The sequence below is a fragment of the Chenopodium album genome, chromosome 5 (genome assembly GCF_948465745.1).
Source record: "Chenopodium album chromosome 5, dcCheAlbu1.1, whole genome shotgun sequence".
Lineage (NCBI taxonomy): Eukaryota > Viridiplantae > Streptophyta > Magnoliopsida > Caryophyllales > Amaranthaceae > Chenopodium > Chenopodium album.
This window is the reverse complement of record NC_137838.1, coordinates 78,178,456-78,197,291: the sequence shown is the minus strand read 5'-3', so window position 1 is coordinate 78,197,291 and position 18,836 is coordinate 78,178,456. Positions and strand designations below refer to the sequence as shown.

Genomic DNA, 18,836 nt, shown 5'->3' with positions numbered 1-18,836 from the left:
TAAAGCTAGAATTTTTAATTATTATTACTTGAACATTAAGGCAAAATACAAGTTATAAAAATTACAAAGAAAATTAGGATTAAATCTAGCACTTCTCTCTTGCTCCCCAGTCCTTTCTGATGTCAAAGTAGTATGTGGTATCCAAGTAACAATTGCCATCATCATCCACAAACTGCAAATAGAAACACCAAAATTAGGTAAAACAAATCAAATTAAAAATTATATACCCCCTTGAATAAACAAAATCATGACAATATTGTTTCATCAATGATCCCACTATTATTTTTTCGACAGGTAACAAATAAGTCGTTTGGATCAGTAAAGTTCGGTTTATTAATGGAAATTTTAGGTTAAATCATAGTCAAGCCTAGATAAATGAAAAACCAACCAATATTAGTGTTAATTACTTTTAATCAAACTTTAATTTGGTTCCTAGTTTTGGGTATAGACATAAAATTTTGTTTCAGGTACACGTCAGTTTTGTCAAGTCTAGGAAAAAAACTTACCTTAGATCGAACAAGAAAAGGACCCCTTGCAAAGAACCCAGAAGGTGTTGTTCCTTCTTCTAATTCAAAGGTATATTGCTCTTGTCTTTGGATAAATGTGCCTACCAATTTCTTTGTTTGGTGCACTGCAAAATTCACATAAAAAAAATTTAACACATACAACCAAAAATAACAGCACAATATTAAAAAAAATTATGCATAAACTCCTTATTCTAGTTTACCTCTAATTCCAGACTTCCAGACCATGTAAGTGTATGCAAGATTTTTAACAACATTTTTGGTCACGGTAAAAAGAAATTTGATGCGGTATTTGCTTCCTTCCTTGAGGGTGAATAGGGTTGCCTTAGAAGTTGTTGATGGAAATGGAGTTGGCAACACTACATCAGCTCGACCAGGCGAAAGAACTGATAGGCTCAGTATCTGAACTTCTGGTGCTTTGTTTCCTGCTAGTTCATGAAATAAAGTTCAGAAAAAGTTAATTGTCATGCTTTAATGCAGGACTATATATAGTCATATTGTTCGTTGTATTACTTTACTGGTTTTGCAACATTTAGATAAGTTCGAAAAAGTTCAGCATATCAGGTTACGAAAATTTCAGAACTGTTTGGAATTTTGCTGATGTTAAGAACAAAAATTAGCTAAATTTGTTTAGTACCTTCTTCTACTGCAGTAAGATCAATGTTCCCAAGAAGTTGTTGCTTCTGATTGCTTAAGCTTTCATCATCCTTCAGTATAGCAGCACAGAAGTAACATATTAGAAAATCGAATCATAAACCATTACTATTTTAAAAAACGTGACTACTAAATTACTGATTCAGGAAAGACAAGGAGAAGGAGCTAGACCTTATCATCCTTCTCAAGCTGCTCGTCGTTCTGACAATTTTCAGACTTCAAACAGGCATCATTATCGCGCTTGACTTCAGAGTTTTCTTCAGTATGATCAGTCTTTTTGCTGATTTCTTTGATCAAATCCTTGCAAATGTCTGTGTTTTCATTCAACTCGCAGCCTAAGCTCTCTATGATCTTATCAGGCTTTTGCTCTACTTCTTTTTTCATGTTAGAAGAGAGAATAATCCCAGAATTTTGGGAGGGTGAAATAGTTCCTACAACAGCAGACATTTTACTTTTGAAAACTAACAGTTAAACAGAAATACAGGGTTTTTGCTCTGTGTTGTGTTGTGAGGTTGAAATTGTCCTGTATTTAAGGCATTCAAGAATTATTTATTTAATTGTGCAAGTTATGATCATGATGAAAGCATATGGCATGTGGGTTCAAAAGTTATGAAATATGGTAGCTTTGGAACAAAGGCAAGCAGCAAAAGCAACATACGATATGTGTATAAATTTTCTCTATTCGTGTAACTCTTAGACAAGTAACAACGGTACCACATCATTTTCCGCAATATAAAGAATTAAAGACTAACTTGACTTTCGCCCTTATAATGAAGAATATTGTGGCCATTTAATGAAGGGCGTTTGTGTCACTTCAACCATTTTGTTACTTGAATAACAAAGGATTGTATCGGAACATTTTATACATAAAAAGAAGCGTTAAAAGAGTAAGGCTAAATGGCTAACTGCTAGTCACCTAACACTCAATAAAATAACTAAAACGTCAAAAGTTTTCTCTAATATAACGATGTTCTTCTCATGTTCAAGTAATACTTTAGTCCATTCGATAGATTAGTGTCTTTAGGTGATTAACATGTTAACCATTTTGAGTTTCTCAAAATTGAAAAAAAAAAAAAAAAAAAGCAAACAAATTAAGAGTACGGATGCAAATGAATTACAGTAATGCTGCAGAAAAATGAAAAGTTAGGTAGCAATCCCAAGAACTAAATCCAGTACATATTCCCTAGTGATTATGGTAATTGATTAATGACATGTTACCAGTGACTAAGTGACCCTAATGATGATGAAAAACCCCATATTAAATAAAATTTAAAAGGGGGTCCATTTCCTCATTAACTTTTTCATATAATGCAAAGCACTTCAGGAATATTTATTAGCTTATTATATACAGTAACCTCTAATTATCTTGCAGATTTATGGATTAGGAAATCTTACATTTTTTTGGCTAAATATTCCACAAGAAGTGGTTGAGGGTTTTATGTATACTTTAAAATGCATTGAATTGAGTGCATTTTGCTTTTCTTAAGCTGCAATTAGACAATGATTACTGTGCTAATTGGATTAAATATGCATTTGTTAGGGAGGAATTTTATCAGAATGATATCATAGATTTTCTCTCAATAAGTATTGTCTGTCTCATTCTTCTTGTAAACTATGATGTTCAAATAAAAAAGCAAGTATTAATTTAAATCTGGTTGTTTCATCATTGACTATAATTTAGCTTGAATTGGGTTGTTATTATGAACTTAATCAATAATGACTCAATGAATTCCATGTACATATTTTTTGTCAAGTTGAAGGCAAATTGCACATTCTAAATGAAAGGTTTATTGGAAACAACTTCTCTTTTTAGCAACGCAGGAGAAAAGATGCGTCTATCTAATCCCTTTCCTCGCTAAAGTTTATTGTGATTATCGATTCCATGGAAGATTAAGCTCCATACGAGAAATGGTGTAGCACTTGTAGCCATTAGCCAAAGCAGTAAGAACATAGGAGGTCTGCCTTACAAGTTACAACATCCCCTATAGGATGATGTTTCAACTTAAGTACCACAACTTTCGCCACAGCTTAATTTTGCTAATTGATCACTCCGTCGAAATTCATGTCTTAGTACCAGTACATCATTAGAAATTATTTGTTGTTCAACCATAGACCCATGGTGGCCAGGAAGAATCACTAAGCAAGTTAGACAAGGTTTCCGGGAGGAATTATAACCAAGGGTCCAGACCCTCAGAATTGGGAAATTAATCAGACAATAAGCATGTTTCTGGGTATTCAACAGCCTGGACTGTAGACTCTGGACCCACTGGCAGTCACCCTACCCTAAAGTTCAAAAAAATGGTTAAAGAATAAATAAAATATAATTTGAAAAAAAAAAAAAAAAAAACAAGAAAAGAGCAGTTTACTCCAAAAGTTAGAGAATAAGGAATAGAATAGACACTTTTATTATCACACAAAACTTCTATTCTGTTATTTGAGTTTCTGAAGTTTAAAGATTCACTAGCTGAGTGGAAGGGGCTTTATGAAGATGTACCCATGCTAATATATGTAAAATAAGTAACAATATGATAATAATAATTAATCCAATACCATGAGTAGATATGAACAGCTCAGAGAGGTTGAGGGCGTGTTTGAACGATGTAAACATCATTGCCAACCAAGCATCCTTCGACATCCTGAGGGCAGCCGAATTTCCTCTCCAGGAAAAACCCAACAGCACAGAGTCGCTGACCAAGCTGCTTTCTGAAAACAGTATCAACAGTCAGTGGTTTCTTGCTGTAATCTACAGTCAAACGAATAACTTCGCCGTCAGCAGGTCCTGCTCTGCCCACTAGCATCTCTTCACTGAAGTTTGCAAAAGCCAATGTCTTCACAGATCCGTCAAATTTTCCAGAAGATAGACGCCATGGTGTACCTCTGGTGCCTGAGGCCAATGTTTCACCAAGTCCAGGAGCAATCTCAGCCTCGACAACATTTCTGTCATTGTCTGTAGGAGAAAGGGTGTGAAGTACAAATGACAAATCTGGAGAAAGCATTTCTTGCACCAAAACTGCCATTTGGGCCTTCTTTTGGGGTACCCGTGCAGCCCTCCGACTAAGAACTGCTCGACGAGTGTATAGTGAAGCCCAAACCCTACTGACAGCACTGCCAAAGACAGCAGGGTTTGATGGACTGACATTTGGAATAGATTCATAGAGCCCAGCCGCTGACATTCCTGCCAAGTCTTCTACATTAGCACTTGACCGTACAATTAAACAAGCAGTGCTCGGAAAGATTTCTGCTATATTTTGAATGACGTCTCTAGAGGGCTGTATGGAACATATCAGTTCTTGAAGTTTAGAACACAGATTGTCAAGGGCTCCATCTGCAACCTCTGCAGTTTCTATCTGTTCTATGTAGGACCTGAATGCTTCCAAAGACTGGTTAGCCTCTAATGCCAATTCCATAGAACCAAATGGGATAACTGCTCCTGTAGGGGCCTTAAATGAGGCTGGAACTCCAAGCTCATTGTAAACTACAATAAGAGAAGAAAATGCAGATGTTATGATAAGTAAGGGTAAAATTTATTGTTCCAGTCTTCCGGATGAATGATAATTATTCTTCAATCCAAAGACAGCACACAAGAGGAAAAGGTAAAAGAAGAAACAAAATACACCTTTAATAGAGGCTTCCGACAGAGAAGACAAGCGTCCACAAGCAGCAGCTTTTGCCCCACAAGTACGTGGCTCTGCGTCAGCAAGCAGAGTAACAACTTCGGAGGGAATTACCTGAACCAAAAATTTTTTGCACTTGTCAACAAAAAGCAGAATGGCGTCTGGAATCACCTGAACCAAAATTTTCTGCATTTTATCAAATTAGTAACAAACAAAACTGCAATTTCATCACTCAAAGCTTAGGGAATAGGGACGGAGACACAAAGAAAGAAGGTACTAGATTAGACCTCGCTTAGCTGTGGATCTATGCTCAAAGAGGAGGAAGAATCATCAGACTCAACAAGCCCTGCTGTAGATGGATCATGACTTGGAGGAATGTCTATGATAGGATCATTATTTGTTTCACCAGGAGAACATGGTTGTATATCAACCCCACCTGAGGATGCTTCCAGCCTGGAATGAATTACAAGGGCCCTCAGGAATACGGATCAGAGAAATACATGATAAAGAAAACTCAAGGTTTTCACAAAGCAAATTAAAATTTGAACAGTGGGGATATTCTGATATTGCATTCAAAAAAAGGAAATAAATAATTTGTTCAGTGGCAAGATTCAGAGAAGATTACCTGACATATTGTCCACTAAGCTTCTTGAAATATGAAGCTGAATCATCATCTTCGCAGGTGACAAAGGCAACTTTTTCCTGTACAGAAATATTTATGTTGTTACTCCCAGTTCTCGACCTTAAACGAGAAATAAAATTTGATCAGAAGTACATTGGAACTCACTTGTCGTGCTCGGACACCAAGATGGGATAAATGGGGAAGCTCTTGCAGGAGTATGACACCAGCTATATTAGTCCCTGCAGCTGTCACCTGCCAACAACTCACATGTTACACATTCAATTTAGCCCTTCAATATGTGCTACAAATTTTTAGGACTTCATACCTCTTCATCTCCATCAGCTTTGCGAACAACAAGAATAACAGGCCCTGTTACAGATGAAGGTAGTGACCCAGGTGTAATACTATCAACCTAATTTGAACAAAAGCCAACACAAAAAGATCCACAATTAGTCAATTAATGAAATAAGATAGCAGAAAAAGCTAATTACCAGTGCAGTTTATGCTACAAGATCAACAAGCTGAATTCAAACACAACATCAACATTAATTTTATCTGACATCAATAACCAAATCAAGCATGATTAAGTTGGTCAGCAGTTTTAACTTGCAATCAACCAGGTCAATTGTACAGCAAAATAACAGCTGGCAATAGACAATAATACTTATTCGATTTGACATGGCAACAGCATTAATTGTATAGAGTAATCTATAGAGGTGAAGCTCCATAGGAAAGGTACAACGGAAGAAAATTATCAAAGAGCCACAGCATATATCAATTTGTCAGAAACAAACTCAAGAAGAAAGGAAAAGAAAAGAATGGTTCAGAATCAAATAAATCAATAGTGTTTCTTCAAAAAAAAAAAAAAAAAAAAAAATCAATAGTGGGAAAGATGCTCCCAATTTTAGTTACAGAGACTATCAAATTTCAATTGACAAACTCTGAACGATATATTAATGCTAAAGAAGTTCAATTGACAGCACCTGAACAATTGTTCCATAAGCAGTTCCTGGAACAATAACATCCCAACCTTGCGATGCTAGCAAAAGTCTGACACCTTTCAGAAGAATGGTACAGATTTTAGAGACCTGAAAAATCACACTGGGATAACATTGAACTGAAAGTTAGTAAAATATTTATAACTGAAACTTGCACCTAAGTCAACAAACTGGTACTATCTGCCAAAGTTTTCTTTATCTAATGCTTGTTATAAGTTCTTACCCTGCACGAATCTCAGCCTCTGTGTAAGTCCTAACACTATTCTCAGCAATTCCTAGAGCTTTTCCTAGCATCTGTCAAACCCAAACATTGTCATATTAGATCAGAATCTTCAAACAAACTACACATAACAGTTCATATTGAAGTGTTATTGTCAATATTTTTATGATGACAGTAATGTTCCAGAATCCAGATTCCAAACACTTTTTTTAAAAAAATAAAATAAAATTATATATGCTCAAGAGTAACAAATGCATGCATCAATTGACCACTTCAAACTGAACAGAGCAAATAAAGAAAATAGGAAAAGGAGGGGCAATAAATTGTAAGATTTGTAACCCAATTGTTAAAGAACAATAAAATCCAAGGCTAGCCATGCCAAAAGGGGCAATAAAATAACTCCACCTGAACTTTTTGCGGGAATATCTCAAGTAGAGAATCGGAGTATTCTTCAGTGAGCCTTCGTGATCTATCAAGAGTAGCTTTAAGCCTTAGAGCCCAAATTCTCTTATTTTCTTCCTTTCCTTTAGGATGTTCATAGAAACACGTCATTCTAATATGATAAACATGAATCTCATGATTCACTTAACAAAAAACAGAAAAATAAACTTAGAACCACACCTTCACTTTCAGGAAGACCTTTATCCTTCCACGCAAAGAGTTCATTCCCAATTGCAATACATTCCTCTGACTTCCAGCCTGATAGTCCCAGCTGACGAATTCCAATAGCAAGGGCGTCAAGTGGTTCATTCCATGAAGTAACATTTTTTGACTCCACACTTTCAGCAAGCCAATTTGCACCTCCCAAAGAATCTAGTGCATTGAGAAATCTATAAGAAGAGATGGGAGTCAGTGAGGTACTGTAACAAATTAAGCTACAAATAAGATGTATTAGACTAGCCTAGGGGAAAGGAGCATTTTTGGTATTGCAATTTAGGCTATTAGAAAAAAATCTCGGGGAAGAAAAAAGAGTTAGTTAGAGATGAAGGAAGTCAGAATATGTTAAAAATAGGGGAGTTTTGTTGGAAAGAAAACAGGCAGAAAATAGTGAGTGAATATCATTTTATTTTATTGTAGCTAGTAATTGGGAGTGTGGAGCCACTTGGAGGACTAGGGTTGTAATTCCCTTTAGTAATAAATAATGATTTAATTACATTTCTGATACAACCAATCATCGAATTCCTCTTCTTCTTCCTCAAATTTTACTTCTGAATTTTCCAGAGACTTTCAGCCTAGCATTCTTCCCCAAGACTCCAACATACTACTTCACAATCTCAGACCTTTGCCAGGATTAGAAAACTGCCAATATTTTTCTCATAGAAAATGCCATATAATCAATGATTTTTTTTGACAATTTACTGCTCATTTATCAAGATCTTTGTTCTTTATCAAAAAAGGAAAGTTAAATCCTTCAAAAACAGAAAAAGAAAAGTAGCAATTAAGGTAGATTATGTCACTGTCACGATCAAATGCATGGTAGTAGTATGCAATATGCATCAATCAGAAAGTAATTGTATGTTTATCCCTCAATATGCTCTCTTTCCACCTACTTGTTTTAAAAGATGACAGAAAATTTTGAAACTTAAGAATAATACTCATCTGTTGTGCTGGTATCATCAATCTCTTGGGGGGTGGGGCACAGTGTTTTAGGAGATCATATCTATGGATTGCAATTATAATAAAAATAGTACTAACAAAAATCCAAACTAGAAAGAGAAACTACCTGCTTAGAAGAACAAAAGAATAATCCTCAAGGCCAATCTCGCAAAGACGCCACTGCAAGGGTAATAATTATAAAAAGATGAACCATGAGATCATATCTATGGCTTAAAAAGTGAAGATGATTGTTTTTTTTTTTTTTTTTTTAAATTCAAATTATACCTTTTGACGCATTGCAATAGCTGCATCAGATGCATCATTCCGAAGGCCGCTTTGAAGACCCTTCATCAGTACTTCCCTTAGTGAATTTAGAGACTGCATTGGCTTCAATAGTTTATCTACAGCTTCATTTGACCCGTTTAAATCATCCAAGCTCTGAAAAGGGGAAACACATTCTTTTATAACCAAGATCTAAGGAAAAAAAAAAACCTTAAAGCAAAAAACTGAGATGTTTAATTTTTGAACTCGTCATTCTAGATTTCTAGATAAGTTTGCACAAAGGTTGACAATATATCCAGAACAACAGCTTTGAAAACACCTAAAAATATAAAAAATTAAGTTTTTTTTTTTTTTTTTTTTTTTTTTTTTGTTTAAAAAATGTTCTAACAGTAGGACGAAAAGATGCACCAAATTTTATTTTACCATGTGTCACTCAACAATTACCTTATAAAAGACTTCTGATGTTATTCATGATAATATGGTCTTCTACTTCAAGAGTTATAATCATAGTCATACACACACATTTGTGCGAATGGCATAAAATGACAAAATGTCCCATACAATTAGAAGTTTATTATATGCACAAATTGTATGACCTCATAACTCATTGACATATCATTATCATAGTCTAAAAAAATCAAGAGCTAGAATTATTATCACTAATTCACTATTATCAGTAAGTATAAAGGAAAGGTAACTTTAACACCAAGTATTCAGATCACTTATGATCAATAGTTGAGGAAGAACCAAAAGGTCATACAAAGAATAGATATAAAAATACAATTATTCACTCAGAGAGCTAATTCCAATAAAAGCACAAACCATAAGTGCACAAGCTTCCCCCGGGAAGGGGGAGTCATTCAGAAAGATGGAAGCAAATTCAAGGAAAAATTACAATTGCATGCTGAATTCGAGAATTTAATAATACTCTAGTATCATAGTACATAAATAAAGATTTTTGAAGAAAATTTGTACCTTCTTCTGCTGCAAAAATACAGTCAGAGCAGACAATCCTTTTTCATCCAAGGAATCCTTGATTGATTCCAGCTGTTCAACAAGGCTGGAAAAACAGGGAAGGATGTGTTAGGAAACTTTTGAAATTTGAAGGATGCAAGTTTTGAGCAGTGAATGCACACATCTGAGCACAATCAGTTTCAAATAGTTATCAGTTTACATATGGTAGTCATATAGCATGTTCACATTCACAAAAGCATGCATTCCTTAAGGAAATGTAAAGAAGCAGCTAATAAAAAATGGATTTCTTCTCATCAGAAACAGGATATCTTTATAATTATTTTTTTTGGGTGAAGGATCAACAAAACAAATATAGATAAACCCTAATAGTTATTCCTAAATTTAGACACTAGCAAGTAGCAACTAACTTGTGGGCTTCTACCACTTAGTTTCTGTTAACTTCAATACAAGGAAACTTAGGAAAGGATACAGCAGGACTACAAATCTCTCCTGCCAAATGGGCCCGACAAACCAAAGTTACTGCTCCATTTTGGACAGTTATGTGTTTGTGTGAGGTTTATTTTATAGTTTCATGGTCATGTGAAGTGATGACAGACCACTCTTGATATTTAGGGCTTCCCCCCAAACATAATGAAATCAGCACGGTGACAGGGCTAGATGGTTGAGTAAATAAATATCGTATAAGAGTAAGTAAATGCATGCAAATACAAAATTCCGATGCCAGATTAGACATTAATAATTATGAAATACAAAGAAAGGTAGGGTCTAGCACCTTCCAGCATTGAAAAAATCCTTCAATTCATGAAGAAAAATTTTAAATTGCTCCACAAATGCATCATTATACTCCCCAGGGTTTTTGGTAATTCTTGCCATCATAGCTTCTGTAGCCACCAAATCCTCAGGGCCAGCACATCTGTGGAGCTTGTTTTGTATAGTATGCTTGATTTCTTGCTGATAATAAAATAAGAAGATGATAATTAGATAAGGACCCAATGAACAACCACAATCAAGATCATTATCTTATAGAACAAAGTAGAACCTTAAGATCATGAGGGATATCATTACGATGAGCAATATCTCTAATTCGAGTCAGAGGAACAGATGCAGTGAATTCAGCTTTAAAGGATGGCAAGGAGGGGTGAATCTTGCGAATAACAAGCATCTCCTGCACAATAACACAAGGCAATGAAAAATACATCAGTGGCACATTTAGAAAGGCTAAAGAACACTTGTCATCAAGACCCGGCACATAGTTAAGAAAACATAAGGTTATCAGAATTCAGAAGGGATGAGACAATCATGATCAACAGATAAAACAACCAATGTATTAATTTTATTTTATTTTAACGCTTTCGGCTTTCCAACAAATCAGTTACTTTAATTAGTCGGGGATTCATGTATAAAGCCACACAGATATAACCCTTGTAGCTTCCTTGGAAAAAATTTATGTTCAAAGGTCTTTCTGTGTAGCAGTAAACCAAATGTTGAAGATGCAGAGATCAGATGAGTATCTTCTATCCCTTTTTTTTTCCCCTTTTTCCCAGTTGGTAAGAGCCACGATGACCTTAAAGCATTGCTTCTATAGCAGAGTTCTGTGATAATATTCCTGACACTGTTAAGGAAAAATACACGTTAACTCAACTCAAATTAAATCCTAAGGATTTTAGCTCATTAATGCCCAAAAGGAATGTCCGGTTGACTTGGTTATCATAGTATGAGTCTTATGACGAAACACACTCACATAGTCGATGTGAGACGAGCATAGCATCTCAGACACCCAGAAACTCCCTTTTATGATAAATGCATCAGGTCTGACTCCTGGGTAAATTAGGTCACCAGAATCAAGGCTCCACACATTACCACTTAATTCCCCACAAAACCAAAGTATAATAATTTCTTGCTGCATTGCACTAAATTGCATTTCTCATCAGCTGACCTAACACATGGGGAACAAGCTAAACAGATAACAATGCTAGAAGAGCTATAAATGGAAAATGAATGAAAAAGCATCGGATTGTTCTTCTCACCCTTACTTTCAAAATGTTTGACCAGAAGTACTAAGGTGTACATAATGAGTTTGCATAGGTCCCACGTAATGGGCCAAGGGAGGGCAAAAAGAAAATAACGTTACTTAAGGGGAATAAAGTGAAAGTGGATAGAGCATAAGAGAATGGATGAAAATGGAAGGTGGGTGGAATAAAAAAAACAACGGAAGCAATATTACCTAGTGTGCACTAAATATCACCCAAAACTAATTTAATGAAAATAAAAGAATAAAATTTTCTTTTAGGAAAGAAATGGCTATAAACGATTGAAAGTTTGAGACCTACTCCTATAAATTTGTTAGAAAATTCATTTTATTAAGACTTGACAGAGTTAGCTTGCTACATTCACAATTTGCAAATGTGCTGCATTTGGATTTCTGAACAAGGTAGGTACATAATTAGTTGGAAGCTATCTGTTGATGCTTGAAGATATGATAAATATCATAGGTAAGAAGATTAAAACATAATAGGATGAAATAAAGGTGAGAGAAAAGAAAGTCTTTCAATACTTGAACATAAGAATACATTACTACCTCAGGGGTGGTTTCTTTCCTGCAGTAAATTCTTTCCAGCTCTCGAAAAATGAGCCTTGAAATCTCCGCATGCCTATTTGGTCGATGATGACCTCCATCTTCAAAGCAAGGGATTTGTCCAATGTTTATCCACTGTATGAGACAGATTAAATTTGATTTTAAGTTTGATAGGGTGGAATTGAACAATATGATACTAGCCAAAGCAATAATGTGACGAACCTTAAGATAGATAGCAGAAAGAGTAAGAGCCTCCAAGCGATCATTGTTATCCAAATTTTCAGCTATAAGCTCACGAACTACTTCAAGCTTGCATACACAAACAATGCAATATTAGTAAATATCATTGCTGCAAACCAAATTAGTTGCATCAGTTTCCTACATCAATATTGCTCTGACGTGATAGATTGTGTTTCTGGAGATTTATTACATTTAAGTTTGCTCACAAAAGGAATTGTACATAAGATTTTTATAGTTCATATGAGCAAGACAAAATCCTTAGGTAGCCAAGACAAAAACGTATCCTGCAGACAGCAGACGGGAAACACAGGACTATGCAGCTGTAGGCCTATGCCATCAATCCCTTTAGGCACACTCATTTACCAGGCACTCAGATTTTCACAGGTTCCAATTCTGTTGGGAAGACAGATCAAGGGCCATTTATGTAAAAGGGAGGAATAGGAGTAGCCCTACACTAAACTACATAACCCATGATGAAGCCTCCAATATATCTAAAGGCAATAATTCCTCCATTACAAAATAAAGGCTTTTTGGGTTGTAGCCCATAGATAAAGAAAATGAGGTCAATCAATCAATCAATCAATCAAAACCTTAATCCCATAAGTGGGGTCGGCTACATGAACCAAAAGTGAGAAGGTCAATTGAATAAAATCAGCTTCTTTAAAACATTGCATAAACTGTTAAAAAAGGGTAATTTTGAAAGTTGTATTGAATACTGCATTGCGTTTCCAAAGCTAGTCCTATGAGACCAAAGAATATTTCTGTAAGCCTTATATAATGTAATTATGCATCACGCGGACCTTGGTGAATTATGATTTTTTACTACACACAGCGCAAGGATCACACTAGTCACTTGGACACTTGGATGTGACCAGGTGCATCTCAAAAAGACATTGTACACTACAGGGTAAGTTTTTGATGAAATAAAGTTTTTAAGTGACTACCAGATTATGTAGAATAGAAATTGGAAGCATTGACTTATAGTACCTTCCGCCACCAATTTCTTGCATTCTGGTCGTCTTGAACCAATTTTAGAGCTAAACCTTCAAGACCAGAAGTGTCCCACTTCCGGTCTTTCTCATTATTGTGATGCTCATTGGACCGCATGAACGTGGCAGCCTTCCCTTGCCACTGATCTACAAAAGGACTTGTCTGAACTTCTGAATCTGTAGCAGCAACATCACTAACAACAGATCCATTATCAACTAAATCCTCAATCACGTCTTGGCTGTCCCCAGATTCAGCAGTTAAGAGCTCCAGCATCTCTGATGTCATGTTCCAGTGACAAATTAATGTGAAATTCCCTTTCTCGGGAATCTGAAGTATACGATTTTCTCCAGACTCCCAGGTTAAACTTTTATCCTTGCCCATTATAACAAATTTGAACTCCACAGAGTCCCCTCCTCTCATTTCAAAATCTGAAACCCATCCATTCTCCGTCCAACCCATTGTAACTGGTTTCTTCCATGATCCCAGTTCTTTTGCTGACCCCAACATCACAACACTCTCTCCAAACTGTACTTGATGCTCAAGCAGGATCCTTAACAGTACCTTTCCATGTCTAGACTTTGTTTTGCTTTCCATCTCTTCCTCCTCTCTGCCACCACAGGCAATTTACAATCAGCTTAACATCACATTTTTTATTCAAAAAAAAAAAAAAAAAAAGAATTGGGGAAGAGCAAATGATAAATAAAGCATACTACCCAGTACCCACTCTGACATTGAATTACAACTTTACTTTAGTCCTTGAGATTAGAGTTTTAAAGCACAAAAACTGTCAACCAATTAATACTACAGTAGAAAAATGCTTTTAACACGATCTAGTTCATTTTCTATTTTAGATGATGGGCAGCCTGAACCTCTAATCCTTTCTCAATCTTTCATCAAATGCAGGATAGCCACCAGAATATATGTAATATTTTTAAATGTAACTTCATCACCCCACGGCCTACAAGGTTCATGTTCATATCGAGACTAATGTACATTCATGATACTTCAAAATGCACATTTCCAAAGGCTAAGAGTCACAATACCTAAACAAACTCAGTTACTCAACAGTCAGTCAACACAATAGAAATGCAAGATACTATCAGAATACTAGTCTCACATCGAAATAATTCCAATAAATATATACTTATATCTCCTCAACAAGGAACAAATGCATTACTTCCATAGATAATTAGGTAACGCCAATGTACAAGCTTTCAAGGGATCAGGATTAACGAACAGCTCCGGTATATTTGGGATTGAAAAATGTGTATATGGAATCACGACATTAGCATGAGAGAACAGTCTTTGTACAAAGTATCTCCAAATTCTTCACACATACAAATTATGCAAAGCAAAATGACAAGAATCTCTTTTCATTTTTATAAGCAAAAGTCTACAGTTTAAACAGAAAAATATGTCTTTACTCGTAAATTGCAAAAAACATTTTTTTTTTCAGCAACAAAACCAAAATTAGCAACATAAAACAACTTTTCATCAAAAGATTAACATATAGTATTAAGCTTTATTCAAAAACCCAAATCGACATCATTGTAATTCTTACATCTAATTTTTTTCAACAATTTTTTTATCATCACAATAAAATATTCATATATATTGTACTCAACAATGCTCTATCCCAAAAAGACGGGGTCGGCTACATGAACCAAGAATCAATCTTCCATGTTCGTCCATGAAAATTTTACATAATCACCTTCATCAATCAAATTATCTAATTTTATCAACCTTAATCAATCAAATTTACAAGAAAACATGATTAATTGAATGAATTTTAATCAATTATACCAAAAATTGAGCTAAAAAATCATACCGAGTTTGAACAGAGGAAACTCCGCAACAAATTCGAGAACGAGAAATTGATGAAGAAGGAAACTTGAAGTGTAATGGCCTCAAAAACCTGAAATTAGGGTTATTGAAAGTAGCAAATTGGCGTTGAATTTGCTGATTAATTTGGAAACAATTACTATGACGAAGACATTTTGTCACTCCTACAACCTCCATTACTGAGTCACTGACCGAGTGAGTGAGTGAGTGAGTGAGTGAGTGAGTGAGTGACCGAGTGAGTGAGAGAGTGAGTGAGTGAGAAGAAGAAATGAAAAGTTTAAATCATTGAATTATTATTATTATCAACAAAATGATGATGAAGATGAAGAAGAAGACGACGTAAGGAAGACGGAGAAGAGCAAATCTCAAGATCATATAATACTTGTATGATTTATCCCCGGTTTCTCGTTCCATTTTAGTTGACACGTACATGTACACACGTGCTAATGCGAAAGTTGAAAAATTAATATTCGTATTTCTAATTTTAAAAAGTTGATATTATCCCTACCTTATAAAAAGTAGAAACATACTATTATGAATAGTGTAATGCCAATTATACCCTTCAAAATGTGTATTTACATACATACCCTCATTAATATGTATATGCTATTTTAATGAATAGTGTTTAGACAACTATACCCTCTAAAATATTTATGTACTTTTATGCTTTCATAAATGTTAGTTGTCTTGAACATTTATACCACCTAAATATAGTTGATTACATATTTTCTCTTATTGTTTTTTTTTTTAGGAAAAATTTCTCTTATTGTTAATTTAACTAATTTTGTGATTTAAAAGCCAAACCAAAAAAACCTTCAAGATATGGCTAGCTATGACGCGCGCGTTAGCTGCCCTAGTAAAAATAAATTTGGTTAATAAGTGTTAGATAATTAATAACTATGTTATTTAAAATAGTATTTTCTCTGTTTTTAATTAGTTGACACGTTTAATTTAGTCACATATATTACTACGTAAAAAAGATAGAGAAAATGATAAAATAAGTGAAGTACACTAGTAAATTTAAGAGAAAAAACTTATTAAAAAAGGATTCGTGTCAACTAAAAATAAATTTTCTAAAAAGGAATACGTGTCAACGAAAAAAAAAGGTAGATATTAAAATTCTTTTAAAAAAATATTACTCGAAATTTAGAATGCATATCAAAATTACACGTTGATTGGTATAATTAAGTTTACTATTTTACTTTTATATTTTACATTTAGTTCTCTATAATCTAACACCTTAGTGCACTTATTAGCTTTTGCCTATGAAAACTTACGAGATGTGATTATGTTTTACCAGTAATGTAAATAATAAATGGAGTCAGTGATCGAATACAGTTAAAACTGAAAATCCGACAACTTAAAAGAACCAAAAAATATTGAAAATATATATATTTTTGTAGGAAATATATATAGCTAAAATGTAATTGTGTGTTTGATAAAAATGCACAAGTTTCAAATAAATTATTTCATTCATTCACATTTTAAGGGTAAAGGTTCATTTTTAGGGACCATGTCATACTGTCTTCTTCCTAATAAAAATATCTAGTAGTGCAATTTGTAGACTATAAAATGACTTTAAATTAATTATTGTAAAAAAGATCTATATTTATGTCGATCTTCTTCCCAAGAAAGAAATATGAATGACTCACTACTCACTCAAACGTGATCTCCTACAAAGCATGTAGGACCAAATTGTTTGGAAGCCTCCTATGAATTAATAATCCTTGATGTCGGCCAAATTTATTTTGGTCACTAGTGCATATTGGGCCTCTTTGAACAAAAAAAACGTAGTTATGATAGTACTTGTTAGATGTGGTGGTTGTTAACTATGAGATTAAGGGCATGTTCTCATTAATTGAACTGAACTGAACTTATTAGAGTAAAGATGAACTGAACTGAACTTATTAGAGCTTAACTGAACTGAACTTATTAGAATTGAACTGAACTGAAATGAATATTTTATAAGATAATGAAATTAGGAGCTGAACTGAACTAAACTGAACTTATTAGAGCTGAACTAAACTGAACTTATTAGAGCTGAAATGAAAATAATCGTATCAGAGCAGGCCCTAAATGTTAGTAATTAATTATTAGTGGTGAAAATAGATAACTGATGTTTGAGTGGGTGCTTAACAATTAGTGTTAGTAATAATATTTTGAGCAAATTTTTACGGAATAGTGTTTTTTTACTAACCGATACTCTCCATACCAAAAAAAAAAAAAAAAAAAATAGTATTCCCTCCGTCTCAAAATATCTGACACAATCAACATTACACATATGTCAATGCACTATTTTGACTTTATTTATATAATTAAGAATTAATGAAAATTATTTTAAAAATTATATTATAAAACTATATTTAATATGTATATAATGACATAATTTATGATAAAATATGTTTTTATTATGTTAGTAAAAAAAATAATAATAAAAAATAAAATAAAAAAACAAACTATGGTAAAAAAAGTTCAACATCCCAGATATTGTAGGACGGAGGGAGTACCAAACACTCTTATAATATGGTATGTTGATCATTTAAAAAATGCCTTGTTATTTTCTTCACATAATTCTAAAATACCTATTAATATGCCTAAATTTATGAAATGAATGCCTATCTTTAGATGCACACTAGTGAGATGGTGTTGAACTTATCTTATCTAGACATAGGGCCTGTTCCGATTGACTGAATTGAGCTGAACTGAACTGAACTGAACTGAACTTATTAATTAGTGATTTTTAACTACGGATTAGTGATCTTTGATTATTTATTGATTATTTATTACTTTACATATGTGTATATACAAATGTACATATTAAAATATTTACGAAAAATATACTATATAATTATAATTATAAAATGTATGGAAAATATATTATAAAATGTATGGAAAATATATTAAAAACTTGAAACCTCTAAACATTTTAAACACGTATACTATTTATTATTATTATTATTTATTGATGATTATTATTATTATTTATTGATTATTATTATTAGTATTATTATTTCAATTATTATTGTTATTATTATTATTATTATTATTATTATTATTATTATTATTATTATTATTATTATTATTATTATTATTATTATTATTATTGTTTTTGTTGTTGTTGTCGTTGTAATAAGAGCTTAAAAGAATGAAATTTGACTTTATATCATTAGCAATATCATTAGACATAAATTAAGAGCTGAGCTGAACTGAACTGAACTGAACTGAATTTCAACGGAACAGAACAGGCCCATAGTTATTTTATAGGATACTTGTAAAAGAGATTAAAGCCTAAATCAATTCATAAAACTATTAGGCTTCATATATGATTCTATGGGCTAACATATGAATCTTATATACTCATAATAAACAAGAAAAAGAGAAGCACCTAAGGTACGGAATTGGTTTATTACTAGCCTTGTTTAATTCAACTTATTTTCACTTATTTCCAACAAAATATATTTTATAAAAGGTTCAAATAAGCAATTTTTTACCACATAAATTCATACACATAAGATAATTCAAGACAAAATAGCTCTATTACTTAGCATAAAGTTAAGCAACTAGTAGTATACTAGTATATTAAAACGAAATAAGATGAATTAAACATAGCCTTAACCTCTTACGAGTTTAGCAGTGATATGGTCGAAAATGTGGTCTATGATGAGCCAATAAGGAGAGGACGGGCCAAACATTCGGTTAAAATT

General features: G+C 33.6%; 2 protein-coding genes across 5 annotated transcripts; both read right to left on the bottom strand.

The window, feature by feature from the left end:
• LOC145631201 (rho GDP-dissociation inhibitor 1-like) lies at positions 1-1,746 on the bottom strand. Of its 2 annotated transcripts, none has more exons than XM_081683295.1 (5): positions 1,350-1,746; positions 1,162-1,231; positions 728-952; positions 507-631; positions 1-172 (listed from the first exon to the last, which is right to left on the bottom strand). In XM_081683295.1, the coding sequence occupies exons 1-5, from the start codon at positions 1,623-1,625 to the stop codon at positions 86-88; spliced, it is 783 nt and encodes a 260-aa protein (XP_081539421.1). In that variant the 5' UTR covers positions 1,626-1,746; the 3' UTR covers positions 1-85. The 2 variants fall into 2 exon arrangements, with proteins under 2 accessions (XP_081539421.1, XP_081539422.1); XM_081683296.1 differs by having other exon boundaries at positions 728-949; positions 1,350-1,739.
• Positions 1,747-3,552: 1,806 nt separating this feature from the next.
• LOC145632406 (phosphoglucan, water dikinase, chloroplastic-like) lies at positions 3,553-15,488 on the bottom strand. Of its 3 annotated transcripts, none has more exons than XM_081684771.1 (19): positions 15,119-15,488; positions 13,288-13,897; positions 12,283-12,369; positions 12,064-12,195; positions 10,525-10,650; positions 10,258-10,436; positions 9,486-9,570; positions 8,514-8,666; positions 8,356-8,408; positions 7,254-7,462; positions 7,038-7,156; positions 6,636-6,706; positions 6,398-6,515; positions 5,740-5,826; positions 5,580-5,666; positions 5,418-5,494; positions 5,080-5,245; positions 4,795-4,978; positions 3,553-4,653 (listed from the first exon to the last, which is right to left on the bottom strand). In XM_081684771.1, the coding sequence occupies exons 1-19, from the start codon at positions 15,307-15,309 to the stop codon at positions 3,749-3,751; spliced, it is 3,639 nt and encodes a 1,212-aa protein (XP_081540897.1). In that variant the 5' UTR covers positions 15,310-15,488; the 3' UTR covers positions 3,553-3,748. The 3 variants fall into 3 exon arrangements, with proteins under 3 accessions (XP_081540897.1, XP_081540898.1, XP_081540899.1); XM_081684772.1 differs by having other exon boundaries at positions 4,795-4,963; XM_081684773.1 differs by having other exon boundaries at positions 4,795-4,906; positions 15,119-15,487.
• Between the last annotated feature and the right edge of the window lie 3,348 nt (positions 15,489-18,836).

Excerpts from the sequence above, each read along its gene's own strand:
- LOC145631201 (XM_081683295.1), bottom strand. The coding sequence starts at position 1,625 with ATGTCTGCTGTTGTAGGAACTATTTCACCCTCCCAAAATTCTGGGATT. Across the intron at positions 1,232-1,349 it reads AGCTTGAGAAGGATGATAAG|GATGATGAAAGCTTAAGCAA; the intron begins GTCTAGCTCCTT and ends GCTATACTGAAG. Across the intron at positions 632-727 it reads CTGGAAGTCTGGAATTAGAG|TGCACCAAACAAAGAAATTG; the intron begins GTAAACTAGAAT and ends TGAATTTTGCAG.
- LOC145632406 (XM_081684771.1), bottom strand. The coding sequence starts at position 15,309 with ATGGAGGTTGTAGGAGTGACAAAATGTCTTCGTCATAGTAATTGTTTC. Across the intron at positions 8,667-9,485 it reads TATTTTTGCAGCAGAAGAAG|AGCTTGGATGATTTAAACGG; the intron begins GTACAAATTTTC and ends TCCCCTTTTCAG. Across the intron at positions 7,157-7,253 it reads AGGTCTTCCTGAAAGTGAAG|GAAAGGAAGAAAATAAGAGA; the intron begins GTGTGGTTCTAA and ends AACATCCTAAAG.